Source organism: Apteryx mantelli, chromosome 5, assembly GCF_036417845.1.
Source record: "Apteryx mantelli isolate bAptMan1 chromosome 5, bAptMan1.hap1, whole genome shotgun sequence".
NCBI lineage: Eukaryota > Metazoa > Chordata > Aves > Apterygiformes > Apterygidae > Apteryx > Apteryx mantelli.
In genome coordinates this window covers 56892726-56917418 of record NC_089982.1, presented here as the reverse complement: position 1 = coordinate 56917418, position 24693 = coordinate 56892726, and the positions used below count along the sequence as shown (strand labels likewise).

General features: G+C 41.1%; 1 protein-coding gene across 2 annotated transcripts in view; it reads left to right on the top strand.

The window, feature by feature from the left end:
* PDGFRA (platelet derived growth factor receptor alpha) overlaps window positions 1-23577 on the top strand; it is a 37366-nt gene extending 13789 nt beyond the window's left edge. For both annotated transcript variants that reach the window (XM_067298050.1, XM_067298051.1), the window contains exons 6-23: window positions 1203-1374; window positions 1478-1667; window positions 2196-2311; window positions 2781-2907; window positions 3736-3929; window positions 4353-4447; window positions 4562-4694; window positions 9505-9609; window positions 11002-11112; window positions 11393-11546; window positions 12899-13065; window positions 14233-14348; window positions 14935-15057; window positions 15688-15799; window positions 18002-18101; window positions 18223-18328; window positions 19110-19345; window positions 20192-23577. In XM_067298050.1, the coding sequence (XP_067154151.1) occupies window positions 1203-1374; window positions 1478-1667; window positions 2196-2311; window positions 2781-2907; window positions 3736-3929; window positions 4353-4447; window positions 4562-4694; window positions 9505-9609; window positions 11002-11112; window positions 11393-11546; window positions 12899-13065; window positions 14233-14348; window positions 14935-15057; window positions 15688-15799; window positions 18002-18101; window positions 18223-18328; window positions 19110-19345; window positions 20192-20339 (2505 nt within the window). In that variant the 3' untranslated portion in view covers window positions 20340-23577. The remainder of the gene's footprint in view (window positions 1-1202; window positions 1375-1477; window positions 1668-2195; window positions 2312-2780; window positions 2908-3735; window positions 3930-4352; window positions 4448-4561; window positions 4695-9504; window positions 9610-11001; window positions 11113-11392; window positions 11547-12898; window positions 13066-14232; window positions 14349-14934; window positions 15058-15687; window positions 15800-18001; window positions 18102-18222; window positions 18329-19109; window positions 19346-20191) is intronic.
* The last annotated feature ends 1116 nt before the right edge of the window (window positions 23578-24693 follow it).

Genomic DNA, 24693 nt, shown 5'->3' with positions numbered 1-24693 from the left:
TGCAGAGCATGAAAGGAAGGTGAGGTGTGACTAGGAGTACATGTGCCGAGGGAGGAATACTGTCTCTCAGGTCTTGCCCTTAGAAAGTTTTCTGGGACAAAAAAAGAAATGTGTGGAAATAGATTTAGAAATGTGTCTGACATCCATGTATAACTCTGTTGCTGAAGTACAGGTCTGAACCTTTAAAATGGTGCTCTTAAACCCTGAACTCTTGGGCATAATGGACAATGAAGAATCAAGTTCTTAGTCTTAACTGTTCTTCATTGTGCAGGTGTAAATTAAAATGACTCACAGTCAACGTAGTTACATACTAATAAGAACTTCCTAATAAGAAAGCCTTAAAATTTTTGGAGACTCCCGCAAATTTTCAAGCTTTCATAACATTCTTCTACAGTGAAAATTTTTATTCAGTGAGACTTGATTAGAGCCAGCCAGGTCCCCTGCCAATGGAGAATTTCAGCATGTCTCACATAAAAAGTCTGGTAACTGAAGGGATGGAGTAGTTGAAGTCACTACCTAACTGTGATCACAAATCATAGCTTTTATTTAATTAAGTTAAGAGCCCAATAGAAAAAATGTTTTGAGAAGGTTTTGTTCTATTTTCCACATTACACATCATAATCTCTGCTATTTGCCGCCATTCAAAACTATCCTCAGCATATTGTTTGTTCCAGTCTCCCATAATAACCTCATCTACAATTCTCACCATCCTTATTCTCACTAGAGTCTTCTCCCTGAAAATAAATTATTTTCATTTTGAGAGCAGACAGAACATAGCATCTAGGAACTGGTCACTTTTTGTCTGGTGGAGAGCACAAAAATCCGCCTTACTTCATGGGAACTAAACAAAGAAAATTCAGAATAAAAACCTGCTGCTTTTCTGTCTGAGGAGAAGGTAGCATAAGCAATAAAATGCTCTTTCAGGCTGTTCACCTGAATTTTGGATGGTATTTTATTTTGAGTGAACAAAATATGAGCTCTCAAACTCCTCACCCTTTTGTGGCTGTCCCCAAAAGGATGTATTCTTATGGACATATCTTTTGTGCCTGTGGCTAAAAATACATCCCCAACTGAGTAAGCAAGACTTCTGCCGTACGAGGTTTAGATCATTGCTCTCACTCCAGTGGCATCGTAAATCCTCAGTGCTGTGCTTTCAGCTCAGTTACTTAGTAAGATTTTTTTTTTCCTTCTCCAAACTACAGAAAGAAAAAGGTCTGATAAAACTTGATGATATCAAAGTCCCATCACAGAAGCTGGTTTACACCTTGACCATTCCTGAGGCGTCAGTGAAAGACACAGGGGATTATGAATGTACTGCTCGGCACGCAACCAAGGAGGTTAAGGAAAATAAGAAAGTAGTCATTACAGTACATGGTATAGTCTGTTTTTAGTGTCCAAAAATTATTAACATTTTGGAAAATACCATTCTTGAAATATGCTGCACAACATTATTTACACAAGGCTTTATTATTTACAGACAAAGGGTTCATTCATCTGGAGCCTCAGTTTAGCCCTTTGGAAGCTGTCAACCTACATGAAGTCAAACATTTTGTTGTTGATGTGCAGGCATATCCAGCTCCAAAAATGTACTGGTTGAAGGACAATGTGACTCTGATTGAAAATCTTACTGAGATTGTTACTAGTTCAAACAGAGTTCAGGAGACAAGGTAAAAAACGTTCTTATGAATCTCACTTTGCCAGATAGACTTGAGTGTTTCTCCTCCAGAAACCTCGGCACCACTCCTGCTCTCTCTCTCTTTCCTCTGCAAATCGTTGATTCTTCCTCAATAGCATTAAAAATCCATTCTTTGTTTTCTGTTATATAGGGTAATGCCTAGTCTGCTTCCTTTTACCCCGTTGATAACATTAACTTCTCCAAACTATAGAAATCTTGGCTTCTGGGTACTAATCCTCTTCAATCTCTCCATAATGTCTCCGTTCCAAAAATTTCTAGCTATTTCCAGTAATATCAGGTGCTTTGTCAGATCCCTACAGGATATAATAATGCTCACTTGTTTTTCAGTTGTATTTTAGTAGTCATTTACTGTTTGAATAATGATTTTAGAATAACAATATGCTAGAAATGCCAAATGTTGACACATTATAATCTTCATGTAGCTAGATTATATCTTGTATTGAAGTGGAAGTTTTTTATGTCTGCTTTAAAAATACAAATAAAAACTCTTGTTCTGCAGGTTTCAAAGTATATTAAAATTGATCCGGGCCAAGGAAGAAGACAGGGGGTACTATACTTTGGTTGCTGAAAATGAAGATGAGATTAAAAGATACACCTTCTCATTGCTAATACAAGGTAAGGATCCCCAAAGCCTTGTTCACCAGAAGCAATGGCACACGACAAACATTTGATCTCCTTAACCATGGGGTAAACACTGGATTGCCTGGAGTCTTGAAACAAGAAAGGCATGAATTGGTGTGTCCGGAGGAGTGCGTGCATTCTGAGTCCTTGGAGGACTCAAAGTCTGATCCTGGCTTTGACTTCTGCGCTGGCTTTGTGCCAAAAAGAAACTTTATCCTCCCGTCTAAGTTATTCCAGCTGACGGTGGGAACAATAGATCATTTAATGTGACATGCGGACGTGGCATAGCCACAGCACTTCCTTTACATGGCTCTAACCTAGAATCTGCTCTCTGAGCTGTGTCTGGGTCTCCTGCCGTCACTAAGCTGTTGGTCAAACAATACCTGTCCTGCTTTATTTGAAATTTCAAGCTGGTTTTGCAGACCCTGCCAAATATCTTAACACACTCCTGATTCATTCCCAGTTCCAGCCTTGATCTTAGACCTGGTGGATGATCACCACGGCTCAGCAGGGGGGCAGACGGTGAGGTGCTTGGCAGAAGGGACCCCGCTTCCTGACGTGGAATGGCTGGTTTGCAAGGACATTAAAAAGTAAGGAGAGTAGGTGCCCTGTTATCTCAAATTGTGACTGGTTTTGTCCTTGACTACGCTAGTACTGTTAGTTATCGTACCACGCTTTCCTCATCAAGGGCCACTAAACTATAAATCTGATTTGTCTTTTTAAGAGTCAAGTCGCTTATATTTAGACAGAGGTTGTCAGTGTCCTTCCTACTGATTGTATCCTGTAGGACACAAAGCATTGATTCAGCAGGTTTCTCTACAAGTTTTGTGTCCAATGAGTGAATTCAGCAGATTTCACAGTCCCAGTTTGAATAGGGATCTAGAGTAGATGTCTCTCCATTCAAGTTCTTACCATTTCACAGATAGCCCAGTCTGTCTCATTAACACTCTTGTGCTCTTCTAAATTTTCACTTCTTTTAATTGATTTCCCCCCAAATGATACTTTTCACCTTCAAGGTCCTTCAGACATGCAGAGTAATTATTCCCATATGTTTGCTAGTTCTAGACTGATCCCTTCTATAGCCTTTGGAAAGCTGGACTTTTGCTGGGAAATTAGACACCTGTATCCCCTTTTTCAGGGAGAGGGAGACCACACATGAAATGAGGCTAGAAGCCCTGGGCACCTCCCAGCTATGTTCTGCTGTTACTATGCTAAAATTGCTCACACTCTGGTGGGAGGATTGTCCTCCTAGCACTGCCCCAGCTCCCTGTGCTGCACTAAGTATTCAGCATGATACAGTCTGGGAGAAATAGAGGTCCATTCAATACAAAGCTCTATGGGATATATAGTAGCACCAAGGTCTGTCTATGTCCATACCTAAGGCTAATATCCATTTCCGTTGTTATTCTTCTCCGCAGATGCAGCAATGACTCCTCATGGACTCTTTTGACTAACAATATCTCTGATATACACATGGAAGCTCATCTGGATGAGAAAAATATGGTGGAAAGCCAGGTGACCTTCCAGAAGGTAGAGGAAACCCTGGCTGTTCGATGCATGGCAAGAAACGACCTTGGTGCTGTTACTCGGGAACTGAAGCTCGTGGCTCCCAGTGAGTTAACTTTGTCACTTCTGTGACATTAGAACACTAATAAATAAAAGCATGGGTTTGCTGCAATTGAAAAGAAATGAAAATGGATTTTTTCCACCCTGGGACATCTGAGAATGAGGCATTCTACAGGTCTTTATTGTGCATCAGTTTTTCACTTATTATGCGGTTTCATGATTCATTTTAACATTTTATTACCATTCACTATGGGAGGTTCTTCTAGAAAACCTCTGCGTTTGGTCCTGAAACAGGAAGGCAGAGTTGCTCTGGGCTGGGAATGACTTTACAGTCACCAGTCCTAGGGACTGCTCCTGTCACATCTGCTGGACACAGGAATTGCAGTGGTATGGGAGGTGGGTGTCTTGTACGTGTGTCATGCTCCTCATGGATCAGGAGGCAAATATGGTCTCTCTTTCTACTCCACAGCCTTGCGATCAGAACTAACAGTGGCTGCCGCAGTCTTAGTACTTTTAGTGATTGTGATAATTTCACTGATTGTGCTGGTCATCATATGGAAACAGGTAACGTAGAAATAAAAATGTTTCAGTTTGGATGCTGAGCCCACCTGGCTTTTGATCTGCTCTGAAATCAGGCACACAACTAACATTTGGTTTTGCATTCATTGTGCTTTGCAGAAGCCAAGGTATGAGATAAGATGGAGAGTCATTGAGTCTATTAGCCCCGATGGCCATGAATACATTTATGTGGACCCAATGCAACTGCCTTATGACTCCAGATGGGAGTTTCCTCGAGATGGGTTAGTGCTTGGTAAGTTTCCTCTAAGGGACTAATCCAGTTGCCTGGGGAGAAGGACAATTAAGGGCAATTCTGAAGTCTCTGCTACCAGGATTTGTGATATAACTCACGGCCGTGAAGTCCAGAGTCTCTCTGTGTCTCTCTGTTCTCCTTAGTTCTCCTCTCATAGCTTCTCTTCTCCCTTTCTTTTCCACATTTGACAGGTCTGCCATCTCTAACACCTGGACTTTACACCTCTTTTTTTCCTTCCTCTACTTAATTGCTCACATCCAGACTGCTGCTTCTGTGTTTCCAGCAGCTCTCTCTTGCCAGAAAGGAGGAATATTTTCTCATCTACTAAAAATAATCTCTTTCTTTACTTCTTTCTCTCTGCCCTCTCTGCCCGGCTCCTCTCCGGTGCTTAGATAATCCATCTGTGGAGATTAGTCACCTCTAAGTACATGTGTGCTCCTCTAGGGACATGTCCACACCATGTCATGGAGCACTGTGTGGAGCCCCAAAGCTAATACTGGCTGCTCTTGCTCGGAAACCAGCACCAGAAAGTGCTGTGAGTGTGGCTCTGCAGGCGATGCTAGTAAACCCTGCTGAGAAGCTGTGTGGCTTGTGTTGCTGCCGTCTTGGGACAAGGAAGATTCCCTCCCCACTGCTTTCTGTTGAGCCATCTGGATGTGCTCTAAATAGTCCTTTCTTTCCCTTTTTCCATCGACCACCTCTGCTTCACCATATCAAGTTCAAACTCCCTGAGCCTGCCTTCATGGTCTGCCTCCCCACTTGTCCAAGAGCATCTCCCTTTACATCACCCCTTCCTTTCTTGCAGTGGTGTGGGTTTTGAGCCCCATATGCTGGTGCCTCCAGGCCTCCATTCCAGCTTTCTGCCACGTGCCCCACATGTATCAGGCCTGCCTCAAAATGGCTTGTGCCGCCCCTCCCGCCACCAAATTCCAGCTTCCTGACTCACTTCTACTGAGGCACCCACAAGAAGTGAATCAGCTTTTTTTTGTCTGCAAGACATTCGTATACAGTATTCATGTGCAGAAGCCAAGTGAGATCTGGAAACAATTATGTAGTTTTATTAAAAATATTTTTAAAATTATTAATCCATGAAGTACATGTATCGTTGCTGAGTAACTGCATAATCTTATTTTTGTGAATGCTGTCCTTCCTCTTTCCCCCTATGCTTTTTTGCTTTGCTGTTCCTGCATTGTAGTTCATATATAATTCAGTTAATAATTCTTCAGGGCTGGCCCAATCTATCATTTATATCAATTGAAAGTAATAGATAACTATAATAATTGTAAATAATTATAATGGTCTATCCAGGTAGTGCTTTAAATACTTATGACAACCCTCTCCTGCATGTATCTGTGCTCAAGCTGCATACATAAGATACAGGAGAAGAAAACTGAAAGATGTTTTTGTCTGATATATTTTAAGGAACATGTTTCCTTGGTGTACTACTTCTCCCATCACATAGAAAGAATTTATGTTAATTCTTGAAAGAAGAGGCACAAAAATTTCTGGTTCAGGAACAACATCCTTTAATTAAATTCATGTTGCTAACTGAAAACTAGAAAAGGGTGGATATTTAAAGGAATTATTTTATTACAGTTCAGACTTTAATTACATGCCTAAAAGGATTTGTCACATCTGAGTTGTTAATAGACCACCACTGTGATTTTGTCTCCCTCTGACTCATGAGGACCAGTTTACTTCAATGCCTTCCTGTTTACAAGTATATTCACAATAGTAACTGCTTTAAAAACTAGTGCTACATGTTCTTCTAGCCATTTTTTCTAGACACAGTTAATATATATCCACCCAGCAGTTTTGCCATATGTAATGCCTTGTCTCAGGCTGCTGGGGACCGGTTTTGTTTCTGGGTCTGATGGTTCTGGTTTGCCTGGGTTTTCTGTTATTGGAGCGGGAGATAGCAGCAAAGGAATTGCACCTTTAGCCCCGGGGGCTCTGAAGCATCGTGGATACAAAGTCGTTTTGGCTGGTTCAGAGGAGCACTTCCCGTTGTAGCTGTGAAAGCCCGCTGGCATTGCTTTGTTCTTCTAGCTAGTAGTGCCTGGAGTGCAGTGCTATGTTAAATGCCAGCTCTGAACATTGGCTAGCTGCAGTTTCAATTGATAAATTTGGGTTGCGCTGCAAATTTCCCTTTGCTATCCCTCCTCCACAAAGTATGTAGTAGCCTGCTGTTTAAAGCACTAAGCAACCGGTACAAGATGTAGGGACAAGAAAGCTTGTAATGCAGTGAGCTGCTTGTATGCCACTGCCTTCTCCTGGGACGACTCTGCCACTGCCGAGGTGGTGTGTCCTGCTGCCCCCGCGGGACCTCCTCCTTTGGTGGGACAGCAGAGGGCAGGGTGTTTCGAGGATGAGCTCCCTCCCTACTGTTTTTCAGGATTTTTGGATTACAGTAGAAAGGTGGCAGACTTGCTCCCTTTGCTTCCCAGGGAGCCACCCATTTGTCACAGTGGCCTTAATAAAATGAAACCCTGGTCTAACAGATGGGATCAGACCCGTCCCCATTTGCAGCTTGTAAAAAGCAAGTTGAATAGTTATACAGCATTTAGCAATGTGGTACCCAATTTCTTGTGAGTCTAGAAACTGGATGTAGATTATAAAGCCTGTCACTGCCTTTTGGTATTGACCAAGAGAGTAAGGATTGAATCTGAAGGCTTATTTAAATGAGCTGATCATCACAGCTCCATTTTAACTAGAGAAGCATCCACTTGAGAAAGCTATGTCTGGAACAAATTCACAGACTTATGTCTGTATTTGCATTCCCTGGAGCAGAAAAATGGCATCTCTTGGGCAATCTCAGTAGAGTAGCTCTGTGGATAGATATAGAGGCTCAACTGAAAATAACCCCCAATATGGTTCCTCCACTAGTTTAAGGAGCCTGGTGTTACTGGTCTCTGGGCAGTCCCTCCGTTACAGAGAAATAGCACTGTTCTCTGATAGGCAGATAAAGGTAGAGCCTTTATATTAAGAAAAGTAAATTCTGGGCTACAGTCAAGGCCTCCACATCACGAATGCGATGAAGCTTTTTGCATTACAGATGCATCCAACCCCTGAGCAGTCAGCTCCCACCTGACTCCAAATTTCAAGTGTAAAACACATGGGGCCAGGCCTAAGTATATAAAGAAGGGTGAAAAGGGGAAATAACAATAATAGCTGCCTGCTGCTCAGGAAGTGCTCTCACTGTCTCCACATGCTCCCAGACGTGGCTGAGGTGCTGGGCAGGGAGATGTGTGTCTCATGTTCAATTGGCAATATGGGCCGGGGAGGAATTGGCTTGTGAAGACAAGAAGATCAAGGAGCCTCAGCAAATGCCATCACTTTCTGGAGGGCTGCATCCTGCCATGTGGCTCCCAGATCTTCACTGAAAAATTTCAGGGGCCAAATTTCAGACTCAGGTTGTTTGAATTAGTTTGAAATTTAGTGGGAAGCTTTCTCACATCCTGACTGGGAAGAGTAACCTTTGGAGCACAAGAATCTTGAAAAGAAATTGTGTATTTTGTTGTGTGCATGACAAACTACACTGTCATAACCTTGGAGAGGTTCTTCAGCGGTAACACAGCTAAGCATGCTTTAACCATTTCTTGTGCCTGTTAATGATGCAGATTTTTTTTGGCTGAAAACATCCTGCTGAAAGTGTGTATATGATAAAAGTGTGGACTGTAGCTTGAGGATAACAGAAACATATGGTATTGCGTGCCAGATAACACCTTCAAAAGTGTAGGAGATGGCAAGTTCAAGTTGCGTACAAATGTCAATGACAAAATACTGTATTTCTCCATAGTAAAAACCACTACTTATTCTCCCTGTGTTGGGAGTTCAAAAAATAACATAAAATAAAACAGCAAGCTCATCAGGAATATGATAATGTCCTGGCATCTGGAGTTTATATACGAGTTTGTTCAGTGAATAAACGTTGCCTTAATGAACTTGCTTTTCAATATAGAACCTATGAAATACAGTATTTTGGAGAATGTTTGTGCAGTTCATATTTCTCTAAAATCTGGCTCAATCTGTACACACTTCTGCACACTGTATCCATAACAGAAGACAGGATATGATAATCCAAAATTTTTGTCTAAATTGATTTGTGGAAAGAGTAAAGTGTGTATAAACATTGGCTGTTTTATTATAGTACTTGGAAATTTGCAATAAAATTTATTCAAGCATATGAAACACACTTGTACATTAAACTTCAGAGGAGTTTCCCCTCATATGTGATCAATATGTATTTCAGCTTCTTTCAGATCACTGATGGTCCTGATTTTATATTCCTAAATATGCTGCTGATTCTCTTTAGTCTATCTGACTGCTAGATGTATCCAACATTGATATAACAGTCTAATACCACAGCTAAAGGGTCCAATTCAGATCTTAAGTAAAGGGCACAACTGAAATGTAGCTGGATATTGACTGAGGCAGGACAGTCAAATTAAACACAAGAGAATCGATGTTTAGAAAGGGTAAAGTGAGGGAGTTAGGGCAGGGTAGGAGACAAAATTGAATGAAAGCAGTTGTTTCTCAAAGCTCCTTCCTACAGGCTCCCATGTGCAGATGTGCTCCTGATGTTTGCTTGTTTGTTTTTGTTCAGAAATTGCATTTAATAACAGCATTTGTTTAAAATATATTTGCCTTTTCTGCTTAACAACAACAGTAATCATAATAATACCCATGGTCTGGGTAAAGGAGTGTGCTCATTCCACAAGGGAATCACAACCTATGGAGGAATGGCAGCAGGAGACGAGACGAGTTGCTATTAATCTCTGGAATAAGTAACGGTCTCTGTTGTGTTCAGGTCGAATCCTTGGTTCTGGTGCCTTTGGAAAAGTAGTTGAAGGGACTGCATATGGACTGAGTCGCTCTCAACCAGTGATGAAAGTAGCTGTGAAAATGCTGAAACGTAAGTTACCATCGTTCCATTTCCCAAGTTGGGTAGTGCATGTTTCCACAGGGTTATTTAAGCTTTACTTGTGTATACATAGTTTCTCCTTATTTGAAGTTGAAAATAACCTGCAGAATGACTTGAATTTGAAATTATGTCTTAGATTTCTTCATGGAATTTGCAATTTTTTCAGGCAATGTCCAGCCTTCTAAAAATATCAGAGGTTTAATTGTAGCTCTATGGGCTGTAACACTCGTGATAACTCAGCAAGTTCAGAAAAAGGTAAAATAATCATGAATGTTTCTGATATCAAATTAAAGCAATATAGCAAAGCAGAAATAGTCAGGTCTCATGTGATGCTCTTCAGTCCACTGAAGATTACCCAGTTCACCACAGCTAAGAATCTGCTGTAGTGATTCCAGAGGGAATGTGAAATGAATATCAGCCAATCAAAATGAACATCAAGCACAGGGAAATATTACATGATGAGATGTGAATGATAAAAGTAATGCTATAAATAATTCTGGGCTTTTCTCAAGTCCATTTTATATTGAGAGAATGGCAGTATGGGTCTTGTACCCACAAGATGCTACAAATAGAGGCTGTGCCTGGTATTGTCAAAAGAATGGCGTGGTTTGACAGAAATGGCTTTCTGTCACTTTGTGGTCCTCAGTTCTTTGAATATCCAGCTTCTAGTTAGTCTTGCAGCATGAAGTCAAGTAGTTCACAGAGCAGCTCTACTTTATTTCATCTGCCAGGAGTCATTTCAGCAATCAGGTGTCACCAGGGAGTATTAATACTTCACTGTGGTCATTTTCCCTGAGCAGCCCTCCTTTGCCCAGGAGTGGGTTGCCTTACAGTGCACCTATGCTGTCAAGCCAGTTGCTCTTGGTATCACACCACAACTATATGAATCACACAGAATACAAGTTGGTTTGCACCCAAAGTGTGCTCTTCGGTGGGCACAAATCAGATAGTCTCTGCTGAGGTTCAGATGCTACCTGCAGTATGGACAGGAGCCAGTTTGCAGCACTTGGCCCAGGAACCACCCTCTGGGGTGGAGATGAGCAGCTTGCAAAGTGTCTCTGGGCTGCCAGGGAATCCACTGACACCTGGGAAAACAGCATCCCTCAGACTGGCGCCTGAGGTGCCGACTGGAAAGGGCAAACAGACTGAGTCAGCTACTGAGCTGGGTCAAATGAGACCCTTGTCAGTGATTTGTGAGTCCTTTCTGAGTCTTACAGAATTCCCTTATCAAATAAAGGACACAATCTTCTTCAAGAGACCATGGCATAAATGTTCTAATTAGGCAAGTGATATGTATAAAAATTACTTAGCTGAATAGAGATAGTTTGTTTTTGCAAAAAAGGTGAACATTCCCTTTGAATGACTGGTGTGTTCTTTCAACAGCTACAGCTAGATCCAGTGAAAAACAGGCACTTATGTCTGAATTGAAGATAATGACACATCTCGGGCCCCACCTGAATATTGTGAATTTGCTTGGAGCTTGTACAAAATCAGGTGGGTTTGGCTGACACAAAATAGAGGTTTGCTGTGGAGCCACTGTTCGCTGTTTAACAATCACACAAATGTCAGGCAAAGCATTTTAAAAATGTATATAAATAAAAAGTTTTACAAACCTGCTTGCTCTCTGATAGCAGTTACAATCATAACTGTAACTGCTACAGTCATAACAGTAAATGGAAATGTTACTAGCTCCTAATAATCTGTATATTTTATGTATTATCTTTGGATTTTTGTTTTTAAACTCATCAATGTGTTATTTTGCCTTATTTCTTAGGTCCTATTTACATCATCACTGAATACTGCTTTTATGGTGATTTGGTGAACTATTTGCATAAGAACAGGGACAATTTCCTGAGCCGACACCCGGAGAAGCCAAAGAAGGATTTGGACATCTTTGGGATGAACCCAGCTGATGAAAGCACGAGAAGGTGGGAAACAGGACAAAAATTTGTATGGCCTGCAATTTAAGGGAATGTCATTGCTAACCCTTATTGCTTTCCTCTTATTCCTTGTGCTATAGCCATCAATAATGATTCTCACTGGACTTTCATTTATCAGGTTTCATAGATCTGGGAAGGTTTCAGCACTTTTCACTCACTCTTCCTGACATGGATCCCAGATCCAGGCTCTCCTCTCTTTCCCACGTGCGGGGACCCCCTGTGGCCCCAAGGGCCCTGCACATGTGCCATAGACACACTGGTTGCTCAGCGGTCTTCCCTCTACTCTCTAGTAAACGCACGTACTACTGGGAACACACAACATACAGATTTTTCAGACTTTCCAAACAAATTCCTCTCTGCCCAAGGCAGCATAAGAGATACATGGATCAAGAGAAAATCATACAAAATTTGTGTGTTCTTCTGCCTCTCATTTTCTTCTGGAAAGTCCAGTTATTTGGCATTAGCTAACATCCTCGCTGGACTCGCACAGTCCTGCACCCTGCCTCCTTACAATGTCTGCTCTGGAGCACAGAGTCAGTCTTTTCTCTCTTGCAGCTCGGTTCCTTCTTCCCAAGCTGATCACAAGGCCCCAAAGAATATTTCTAGTTTGAAAGCAGAGTCCAGTGTTCCTCTCTTCTGTCTAAATGTCCTTCTGCCTTTACCCATCCATCTGAGTTTTAAATGTAAGCACTTCTAGCTGTTTTCCTTGTTTACTGGTCTGGGGAATTTCCACTCTCCAAAACTCCTTCCTTTCAAGCACCCTGGTGCTCTCTAAGCTCACATAGTCTCCTTTACCTACCGATGGCTTAGCCAGACTCAACAGTTCTGTTATGGTTAATGTTCATCCTGTAGCTTTCTCTAGATGATGGTAGAGAAAGCTTGTCTTTACACATTCAGCAATAAAGTGATGTCATAAAATTTAGGAGTTGTACAGAGATTTTTCAAAAAATCACTCAGGCAAAGAGACCAACTGCCTTGATAGCTGACTACAGCAAGGAGTATTTATCTGAACGTGGATTTGCTTAACAGGGCTGGATTTGATGCAAACTGAGTGAATAGTTTACTTGTATCATTTGGAATACCTTGAAATAAATGTCCTAGGCAGTGATAGCTAAATGCAGGGGGATTTTTAGAAGCTAGACGATATGTGTTTGCATACCTGGCTTTTGACAGAAAGACACCATTTAGGCACTTGTTTTTGACCATTGTGATACTTGGTAGCAGGTATTAATATGTGGTAATGCATGTGTGGTAATATACAGGTACATTGTCATACATGTGGCACGGAAGCCACCTGTGCAATCCTGGCCAATACGTCTGTGTTTTTTTTCCAATTTCAGTTATGTAATTTTATCTTTTGAAAACACTGGAGAATACATGGACATGAAACAAGCTGATACAACTCAGTATGTGCCGATGCTGGAAAGGAAGGAAGGCTCTAAATATTCGGATATCCAGAGATCTGTGTATGATCGCCCTGCTTCATACAAGAAGAAATCTATGGCAGGTAACAGAACTGGCTGTTCTGCATTCATCGTTAATACCAACAATTCTTACATAGAGCCATGTCTTATTTTTGCCCTCTCTGATATGGACTTAAACCACTGTGTGCTGCAAAAATGTGAACATAAAACTATATGAGTATAAACTATAAGCTAAAAGCTTATACTCTTGGTTTTCATCATGCTCTGATGATAGGAGCACATGCTGCTTCTGGAGCAGAAGGGATAGAATTGTGTCTTTGCTTCTACACTGAAGTTTGGAGTGGCTATTTTATATAATATGGCTACAGACACAGTCTTTGGAGGCAGTGATTTTATTGCTGTCTTGTATTTTGCAAGATTTTGAGCAATAATAGTAATTTGTATTGCTCTGTTTCCACTTACATTTCACACTAACTGACACTTACCAAAGGGAGAACACTCCCAAATACTTTCCTGGATTATGTAATGAAGATAATGAATGCATCCAATTCCCTGCCCCTTTTCTCAGAAAATAAATATGCTTTGCTTTAAAAATAGGCACAGTCACTTCTGGCTCTAGGCCTCAGGAACTGAAGCATATCCAGATCCACATTTACATGGCAGACTAATGTACTCATATTCTGCCCTGGGACAGTAGGGGTAAATGAATCACTGGAATTTGACTGCTTTTTGCTGACATCCTTCATAAAAAAGTAAGAATCATTGCCATAGAATTTCTGACCCTTTTTTGCTGGTATTGGATTATTCCCAGTGAATACTTGCTGGGAAACATAACAGTGTTCAGCAAAAGTAAATGGATAAAAATGTACGTGCCTGCACAAAAATCTAATTAAGTTGCCACCTCTAAGTAAATGTTTTTGAACCACATGCTGAGCATTATAAACAACCCATATAATACTTTAGTGGGCCTTTTTATCTTCACCTTTTCCCACAATTCTCTGGACAAAAATAACTATAGATAGAATGAAAAACAAAACCTATTTTTAATATTGGATTTTCTTTTTTAAGAATGCAATATTTGTCAGTGACTGACACAGACATGAAAAGTGGTTAGTTCTTATGAAAAGCCTGTTTGGTCATGGCAATCTGTTAAGTCATCAGTTCAGAATCATGATGGATAGAGGGAAATGGGTACTGCTTTCACACACTCTACTTTTGTAGCACAAACATTTTTCTCTCTTTTTCATCAGAATCAGAAGTCAAAAACCTTCTTTCAGATGACACTTCAGAAGGCCTCAGCCTATTGGATTTGTTGAGCTTCACCTATCAGGTTGCACGGGGAATGGAATTCTTGGCTTCTAAAAATGTAAGTAAATAAAAAGTAAGTAAAATGTAAGTAAAAATGTAAGAAAGTGCCAAAATGGCTTCACCTCCAACTATGTTTCAATTTACATTTTGAAAACACAACACAAAATAAGTCTTTCAGGGTCCTAGGCAACTTTCTCACTTCCCCCAAAACCAAGATCACTATGGTTAGAAAAAAATGAAAGCAGTGGTCCTCTTCTCCCATTGCAATCCATGACATTGATCGAGTCAGGGTGCCGGAGATGGCGGCTCTCAGCAGGGTCTGAGTGGAGGGTCTGTACGACCACAGGACTGGCCTGGTCCGAAACAGAGCTGTGTCATTAGCACATGATGGGTAGTGGGGAAAGGATGGCATCACTTCTACCTGCTCCCCACTGCAGTAAATCTGCACGAGCCCCTCTGTTTCTGAGGACTCGTGCCTCCCTGCCCCTGTTAGCGCTACACTCCAGGTGCCTGTTCAGTAGAAGGCCTTGTTAAGACTGTGCCCAGAAAGTCAACAAATCTGGACTTTTTCAGAGAACTTTGTGAGGGAAATGGCCCTCATGGATTTAGCATGTCCTTGAATGACTTAATTTCTCTCCATACAGTGTGTACATCGTGACTTGGCAGCTCGTAATGTCCTTCTGGCTCAAGGAAAAATTGTGAAGATCTGTGACTTTGGCCTGGCTAGAGACATCATGCATGATTCCAACTATGTCTCCAAGGGCAGCGTATGTACTTCTTAATCTCCTGAGCTCTGTTTTAATTGAAATGAGAAGTGTCAGTTTTAAATGCTGTTTAATGCTCTTGCCATTCGTATGGCAATGGTATTGGTTACAGTAATTGACAGCTGGGATGAAAACTCTTGAGAACAATTTTTCTCCACTTCATTAATTCACGTAACTTTCCTACGCCTGCTTGAATGATGAAAAGTGCTTGGCCACACTTAGTACTTTACAGGCTTACATTTTAACGGGCAAGTTATGTGACTAGATAAATTATTAAGGAATTGTCACTGTGATATATAGAGTAATAACACATCAATCAATGACATATCAGATCTAGATCAGCAGTGCCACCCTTTGTATCATGCCCTCAACCAGCCTGGTCATTTGCTAGTACTGTACTAAAATGAATAGAATTATGTCTTAATTAGTTGTTCTGGGGAGTGTATTGTAACATTGCTTATAATCCCGGAACCTCAGTGTGTTATATGGAATTAAAAATAAATACTAGCAAGGGTAACACATATTTTCTTATTAGGGAGACATTAATTCTTGTTGTCAATCAACCACTGTAATGGGAAACATTTCTTTAATGATTTATTTGTTGGGTTTTGGGTTTATTTCTTTTTGCCGCAGACTTTCCTTCCAGTAAAATGGATGGCACCTGAAAGCATTTTTGACAATCTGTACACAACATTAAGTGATGTCTGGTCTTATGGCATTCTACTGTGGGAAATATTTTCTCTTGGTATGTACTGTGAACACTTTCTTACATGCAATAATTAAATTTTTTCAGTTCAAGCTGTCCTGCATAAAGTATTTCAAATTCTACAATGAAAATATATACATGGAATTAATTGTTAGTTATTCTGCTATGTGACATTACAGATCCCAATGCTAGGTGTGAAATAAAAAGTCCATACTCTCCCAAAGTTCTTGTTTGAACTTTTTTGCAAGATACTTTTTCGTTAGAAAACCAAAGGCACTGAGTGAAAAGTTTCTGTGGAAAAGTATTGGTCTCTCCAGGTCAGGAAGGAATTTCTGGCAAAATGAGAAGGAAGATGTTTCCTCAATTAACCTACAGTTTGATGGTCAGGGCCCTGCCTTGAAACAGGGAGCTTTGGACCGCGTCTGAGCCTACTGGCTGTTCTGAAATGGTCTCTTCACATCCGTTTCAAAAGACCCCATTTTAGTCCCATTACAAAATGAAAACAAATGTCATTCTTCTGGGACACTGATTTCTCATTTCCAGGGCAGCGCTAGTCACACAATTGGTTTATGGCAATGTATAGTGGCTATGACAGTGCCTAGCAGTTACAGACAATGTAGGGTTCTCATTTGGGATCAGCCTGATTAATTTGCCTCCCAGGTGGGTGGCTGGTCTGATTCAGTGCGTGTGCCTCACCCAGATTTACTCCAAGTAGAATTCATCACGCCTGGATGATATCTGTAACTGGCCCATGGCAACCCCAAGCCTAAGGGTATTCTCTAGAATAGGCTGTCATATAACTGCTTCTCAGAAAACAGCGTTTGCATCATGATTTACAGTGTTGATTACTGTAATCTCTGAGCACCGCAGGAGCCTGTAAACATCCTTTCCTCAGTGTCCCTGGGAAGCACAGTGATGCCATTGTATAAATGGGGAACTCAGGCACAGCTAAGTCTGTGCTTGGCTGTCGTGTTTGTGAGGGAGGGTCTGAAGCCGTTTTAGGTGAAAACCTTGCTTTTGAAAGAATTGACATCTCTGGGGTAAAGATTACAGCATACCTGCTCCTGAGAAAGCTGCTCTTTCTTGGGAAAAAAGCATATCCTCAGCTCAGTTTGTTCAGAATGTCAACCTTGATATCTTGCTGTGACATGGACTTCTGTTTTAATGATCCTTTTACACATCAGCGACAACTGAGCCTGAGTGCTCTGATATCTCTGTGCCCCAAATGATCACTTAATGGTGTTAGCTCAGGAGCTGAGTCCAAACTTTGAGCTTACCTATGCACTTTACATGCTAGCTGTGGTCTAAAGCTAGCTGTCCAGGCAGGGAAACTTCATGTAAGCACTGCGGTGTGCATGTTATGCTGTGAGACAACAGTTCTCCAAGGCACCCGGGAGCCCACCAAGAGGCCACATGAAAGCTGAGGAGAACCGCTGTGTGTTGGTGACAGCCTGGGTGCTGCCAGACTATCAAGCGCTGAGTAGCTTTTCCCCAACTAGCCCGGCTGTAGAGGAGTCAGGGGAGGAGCATGCTGTGGCCTTGACTGATTGCAATCAGTACAAATAAATTGCAGCTAATGCATCACACAGCGTACTTCATTTATTCATTTTTGCCAGATTTAACTCAGTTTCATTAATTTTGATGGCATGTTAAACTATAATGTTAACATTTTTTGACATGAGCAGCAAGACAGTATTTGGCTCACTTTTCATGGATAGTCATTCCACTTTCCCAGCAGAAGGGCAATGTTTCTGTTTTATAAGCAAGTTCCAATTTAGGGCCACTTGACATTACAAGTAATGAATTATAATGCTAGGAATTAAACTTCAGTTCTATGCAAAACATAGCTTCTATGCTTGTTAACTATTATTTTTACCATCAGTTCCTAGCTCTTGATACATCACAAAACATAAAATGATCACTACCCAAGAAGAGGTAGTCTGGCCTTTGAACTTTTCTTAAAATAGTTTTACAAAGCCAGCTGTCTCTCACCCTTCTACACTCACATGCATCCTCAGCTCTCTCCAAGACTTAAAATTTACTCAAGTAGAGTATTAAGCAGAAAACTGAATTGTGCAGTTTTCCATGGTTCAACCTCTTTATATAGTTCAGCAAACACCCATTAGTAGGTATTGGTGGATTTGTGAACCTTCCTTTTAAATATTATAAGCTGTAGTTTATTACAAGGTTGCAAGTATTAACACAATATATAATAGTCTTTTTCTTATTTTTTGTCTGCAGGTGGCACACCATATCCTGGCATGATGGTTGATTCTACTTTCTACAATAAGATAAAGAGTGGCTACCGAATGGCAAAGCCAGATCATGCTACCAATGAAGTGTAAGTGTGCGTTTGGTTTTCCAGTGCCTGGTCTGCCTCCAGACAATTTCAGCTTTAGTTTCTGTTTGGTTACCTGTTTACCTCTCCCAACCAGTTAAATTGGTTTCCATCTTATCTGCAGGTATGAGATCATGGTGAAGTGCTGGAACAGTGAACCAGAGAAAAGACCTTCTTTTTACCATTTGAGTGAAATTGTGGAGAGCTTGTTGCCTGGGGAGTATAAAAAGGTTCGCTCTTTGTAACTTCCTCTGTATTTTCTGCATACATTTTCAGAGGGGATTGTAACTGTTGTTTTGACTATCAGAGCCATGAGCGTTGAACTGACACATCCTAAGCTGTGCGAATTAAATGATTCAGACAGGGACATTACATGTTTGGGGTATGTGAAGTTAAGGTTATTGAGAGAAACAATTTTGCAGTATTAGCTGGGAAGCAGAACTCTCCATTTCTAATGAAACCCTACTGAGTTAATGTTTCTGCTGGAGAATGGACTATGTATATTTAAAGGGATTTTCCAGGTAGTGAAAGAATTCTAGAAAAAGGAACACTTGGCCCAAGTGTCTAATCTCCCTATCTCCCTTTGGACCCTGACACCATTTATTAGAAAATTTTCCTCTCATACTTCTAATACTCACCGCTGGGCAAGCTCTGCCTGCCCCATCATTTAGTGTTTCATTTCCCCAACTGCCTTCAGCCCTTTCCCTCTCTCTCTACCCCTCTTTCACATCTACCTGTCTGCTCTGTGCTGCCACACTCCTCTGCATCTCCTGAAATCTGCTTGTCACTTCTCCCTTCAAATTCCCAGGCACTTGAAGATTTGGACTCCTCTGTCCAGTGCTGCCGGCCCTAGATTATGTACTCTGTGCCCATGCTCCTTGGGGCAACAGTGTGGTACTTTTGGTCAAAGGGCAGAATATTTGCTGGGTTAGTGAATCACAGCTATCTGGCTGAAGAAAGGAGGCCTTAATGAATAGCATCTAATGAGGGCTTTGAAATGATTATTTTCAGAGCTACGAGAAGATTCATCTGGACTTCCTGAAAAGTGATCACCCAGCAGTCACACGCATGAGAGGGGACTGTGACAATGCTTACATTGGTGTCACCTACAAGAACGAAGATAAGTTAAAGGACAGGGAGAGTGGATTTGATGAGCAGAGACTGAGTGCTGACAGCGGATACATCATCCCCCTGCCTGACATTGACCCTGTTTCTGAAGACGAGCTTGGCAAAAGAAACAGGCACAGGTAGGTGAGGTCTATAGCCCATAGTCTTCATTCTGGGTCATATTAGACTATATGCATTCACACTTTTTAGTACCTTACCACACAAATAGTTTCCTTGGCTCTGCTGGAACTAATTGGAAGGAAGATCCCATGTAAGTATTGCCATGGTGTGTTCAGTGGGAAGTGTCTCATGTGGACCTCTTTTTTGTACTGCATGGGACGGGGATTGCTGGTAGGGTGCTCCCCGTGTGCCCCTGAGATTCTCTTGCTAGCTTGGCCCACTCACAGCAGCTGCTGATGGCTCTTTGGGCATATTTAACAAGACATTTTCCCCCTGCGGCTGAATGGCTTGGAGCTGGGTGTGAGGTCTCAAGGGATTGATTTGTTCCATGTAAGACCAGCTCCAAAATTCAGGATAAGTTGTTTTTTGATAACTTCACTGGCATGTCTTCATTGACAGTAAGGTATCCAGGACCTTTTACTGCTTCCGAATTAAGATTTATGGCCTCTCTCTGTTACACCATCTTATTGTCACCTGACTTCCCCGGATTTGCCTGACTGACCTACTATCACAGTAGTGTCATAGAATAATATCCAGTTAGTCTGATATTCCTCTAACGAGTCTCTGGCAGAAAGCGTATTGAGGAACATACAAACAACCTGCTCCTTGAATTCCAAGGTGATTCATTACCCTTGAGACACAGGATGAGCTATATCCTAATGAAGGGGCAGTCAGAGTTACCTGAGTGCTCTGTGTGTCAGAAAGCGTGTGAGGAGATGGTGTTCAGTTCAGTTCAGAAATTAGTTTTATGCTTACTTAGTCACATTTGTTGTGTATTTTAGCTCTGAGAGGTTTGTCTCTTCCAGTTCCCAGACATCTGAAGAAAGTGCCATTGAAACTGGTTCCAGTAGCTCTACTTTTATCAAGAGGGAGGATGAGACCATTGAGGACATTGACATGATGGATGACATCGGGATTGACTCCTCAGACCTGGTAGAGGACAGCTTCCTGTAACCACCCAGAAGCCACAAACACCTTCCAGCTCTGCACAAGGGGAAGCTTGCCATACAGTCTACAGACTTCTGCTCCACAGAGAAAACCACTTTATTGCAAGGTAAACGATGTGAAGAGAAGATGGATTTGTACAGAGAAACTCCCAGTGATGGGCACGAGAATCAGCCTGACTACGAATGAAAGAGACATGTTAAAGATGAATTTTTTTAGTGTTGCTTCTTGCAGTACTTCAGTAGCATCTCAGTGTTGTTTGCTATTTGAACTGGTAGAAGGACGAAGGAAAAGGCCACAAACAGACCAGTTGTGTGTTTCAAGGGCATTCATATGACTTTGATGGATGGAATTTCCACTGCAGCAGTACTTCACCATTGTAATTATGTAAATAACTGTCCACTCAAGGATCTTTTGAGGTGCACATTGAACATATTCAACGGATTTTAGAAGAGATCACTCATGAATTTTGTGTACTTCCTCCCTCAATCTCAGTGTCAGCTGCTGTTGAACTATCATGTGAATTGAAGAACATGCAAAAACCACTTTTGGCCCAAAAAGGTCTAAAACCACAAGGGACTAACTGGTACTACAAAACATGTTACTTTTTACCATTAATGCAAGTAAAGGGGAATAATAATAATAATAATAATTAAAAACAGTCTATAATAGGTGTTAGAAACCTAGTAAGTCTTTATTAACTATAGAAGATAGCTGTTTTCATAACAATACTACTACTGTTTTCAGTAACTCTAAGTGTATATTTTATAATTCATTGTCCTTCAGTAAAAGCACAGTTTCAAGAAACTTTGTTAAGTAGGAGAAAAAGATTTATGACCTGAAAATTTTCATGAAACAATCGTTTTATCTGGCTGCACACAGTATGATAAGTGTTCTGGTTAGCTAAAACTACTTTAACATGGAGAAACGTTTGTATCTTCTAATGTGCTAAGGTTTAGTTTTCTGTTATCAGCTGAGTAGCTTTTCTAATCGGATGTACTAAAAGCAATTACTGTCCTCTGATTTAGAGAGGTTCTAAACATTTAAAAATTTTTAAAATGAAAATTTATGCCATATTTCCAAGATGCTGGAGAATGGAAGTATATGATAAACCAGCAACATCCCATTATTAGTGTTTCACGGATGCTGAAATCTTATCCTGGGGTAAGCTGTGAATAATTGAGTTGATATTTGAACTGGTCAAGGAACAAAGACATCTCTCCTAGCCTGGAACTCCAGATTAAATAAGCTGAAGTAATTCCGCAACAAATGTACTTGTCTTAGTTGTCAGGTTTAAATAGCATCAGAAAACTCTGAGTCTATTATCTTTGCATACTGTAACTACAAACAGCATTTGCTTCCAAGTGTGTGTTTTGGAGGAAGGTGCATGAAAATGAATCCACTCTCAGTCTGCAATAGTTGTTTATTGATGCCACTTATACAAACAAAGTATTATGATTACTGCTATCACTGTAAAATGTATTATCAACATACGCTTTGGAAGACTTACATATGAAAAAGGTACATTACCACAGTGGACCCCATCCTTTCTGGTGCTCAGCTTTCAGACTCGGCACTAATTCACTGCAATGAGCGCCTGACATGAAGTGCTTGGCATCTGGCATGACACAGTCAATGCAAACGCGATGCAAATTCACTCTTGTGTTGCAGCATTTTCCTGGGAAGTGTGAAGGACAGACCAGCAGTGATGGACAGAACATGCTGGCTGGATTCTGAATAACAAATCGAAAATTCAACTTTAAATGGCCCTAGGAAAAACTACACAACTCCCCTTGACTTCAGTTGTTGTGGAGAGTTGTGGATCAGATGAAAACAAAAGTAATATTGTCAGTGTTACAGGCAAATAATTCTGGGTCTGGATTTGAAAATGTCCTCTAAGGCCACATACAAATGTACTGCAAATGTGAAAATATGACTTGAAGCGAGGCACAGAGATTTCCAGCCCTGAGGATGGCTAACAGTCCAAATGAGCCATGAGCAATGGCACATCCTCCATTCCTTGCAGTCAACAGATCGAGTGTCTTTTTGAAAGCAGTGCTTTAGGAAAACATGTCACTGAGCTCTGTACAGGGATAACTGTGAAATTTAAAGACTCTTGATGTAGCCAGAACAGATGAGATAATGGCTCCCTCTGACTCTGAAGTATAAATTGGGGAAACACAAATGATCTACTAGATATCCCAGATATCTGAATGGCTGCTTGAGACCACACATGCCTTAATTTGCATGTGTAGTCAGTACAACTACACACTCAAATTAGGCAAGCGGATTCACCTGCATTTTTGCACATGGCCTCGTGTTCTTCATGGTTTGAAAATCAGACCCGGCATGCTTAATTATATCAGGTACTGCAATATAAGACATTTTCATGTGGTCTCCCCTTCCTCTCACTGGTTTCATCCTGTATCTCACAACACGTCTTGGCTCCAGACCCAAACTGGAGATGTGAACCAGAACTAGCTTACTTTCTGATCCCTGGTAATGTTAGTTTTCCATCCTGTCATGAGTACCATGTAACGAACTGCATCCATGCCAGGGGTCTAGCCAAACCCAGCTTATTTGAGGCTTGGAATCAGATAAACTAGCCTAGAAATTGGGAATGAGAGGCAGAGGAAGAGAGGGGATTTACTGGAGTGGGAGAGGTTGATTCATTTAGTTTTACAATATTTTCAGTATTATGGACTTATATGGCTTTATTTTTGAGAAGCCGCTGGAAGAGATATTCCCAATTCTTTCTCTAGAGTAATTGTATAATGACAATCAGCATTAGCCTATGAAACACAGCTTGTGATTTGGAATGGCCAACCAATTCCTTACAGTGTGATCTGCAACTTGTAAAAAATGGTCCTATTACCTGATGAAGGACGTAAGATATGGTGATGTTATACATCAATATGTATATAAGTATTTTTATATAGACTTCTAGAATACTGCCAAACATTTATGACAGCTATATCACTGCCTTTTGTTTATATTTTTTTTACTGTGATATATTCCACAGGCAAGTTAACTGTTGCACTTTGAATGTCCAAAAGTTATATTTTAGAATAATAAAAAAGGAAGTGTTTCCAAAATGGTGGCTGTTGTGAAATGTTTGAAGAAGGGCAAACTGGCCTGAGTGATAGTAGGCACAAAATGTATTGCAAAATGCCCCTGTTGATATTTTGTCTTTAAAAAATCCTGTAAATTAAGATCTCTATATTTCAATAAAAGATATATAATTTAAGGATATGTGAGGGGTCTATATTCACTTGTTGAAAGATGGTTATAAAGAATCAGTCTTGCTTGTTTGTTTTTTTTTCAGATGTTTTTGGTTAATTGAGTGTTCTGCAAAGCCACCAGACAGAAAGGACAAGCAGGGCTCCGAGCCCTTCAAGGGGGTGCAGTGAAGAAGCACATATTTTTTTCAATCTGGACTGAGTTCACCTTCTTTATGAATCAAACTGGATTTTCTCTCACGATTCTATGCTCCCACAGTAATTAATTTAACATAACGGATATAATTGCATGCAAGTTTGAGAAGAATCACAACTTATCAGCATGCAAATAGAATTAAACTTGCCAGATGCACTTCCTACATTCTGTCCCTTTTTGCCAGTGGGAGCTAGGTAACGCTCACTGTGGAAAAACTGTGAAAAAACAGCTTAGCAATCTCCTGTCCTTGGGGTGGTCACATCTGATAAAACCATCTCTGAGATTAACCCTCTGTCTAACATCTCCCTCTCCTTCACCAGCTCCTTGCAAAGTGAAGCCTCTCCTCACTTTGAATAGTGTGGAGCAGCCTCAGCTCATACCTTAAATATGAGTTAAAGCAGGTTTCCTCTCTTTCACAAAGAGGACTCTTTATCCTACAACATTGCATGGACATGTAACACTTCCTATCACCCCAGGGTTTCAGGAAAGAGTCATGGCAGTGCTTGTGTCCTTACTTCTGTCCTCCTCAGCCCTCTGGCTGCTTCTCTGGAAGATCAGCAATTGTGTGAGACACGAGAACTGATAGAATCATTACTACTGCTGTGCATGATAAATGACGGCGACACCAAAATCCCTCCCTGCACGAGGGCCATCACCTTGGGTACAGAGCTCAGATTTGGTGCTCTGACCCACTTCTTTCCCTTTGCAGAACAGGAGTGTAAACACCGGCGTGTAAGATACCAGTGCGCCCTCATGTGTATGGGAAGCATCACACCCTCTTGCTGAAGGAATGCATTTTGCACAAATAACCTGAGCCCTCACTGCACTAAAAAACACAGCCCAGGTGTCCTGCAGGAATCATTCCCATATTTTCACTCCCTCTCTCAAGGTCTCTGCAAAAACAGACCTAGGGACCTGTCATTGCATG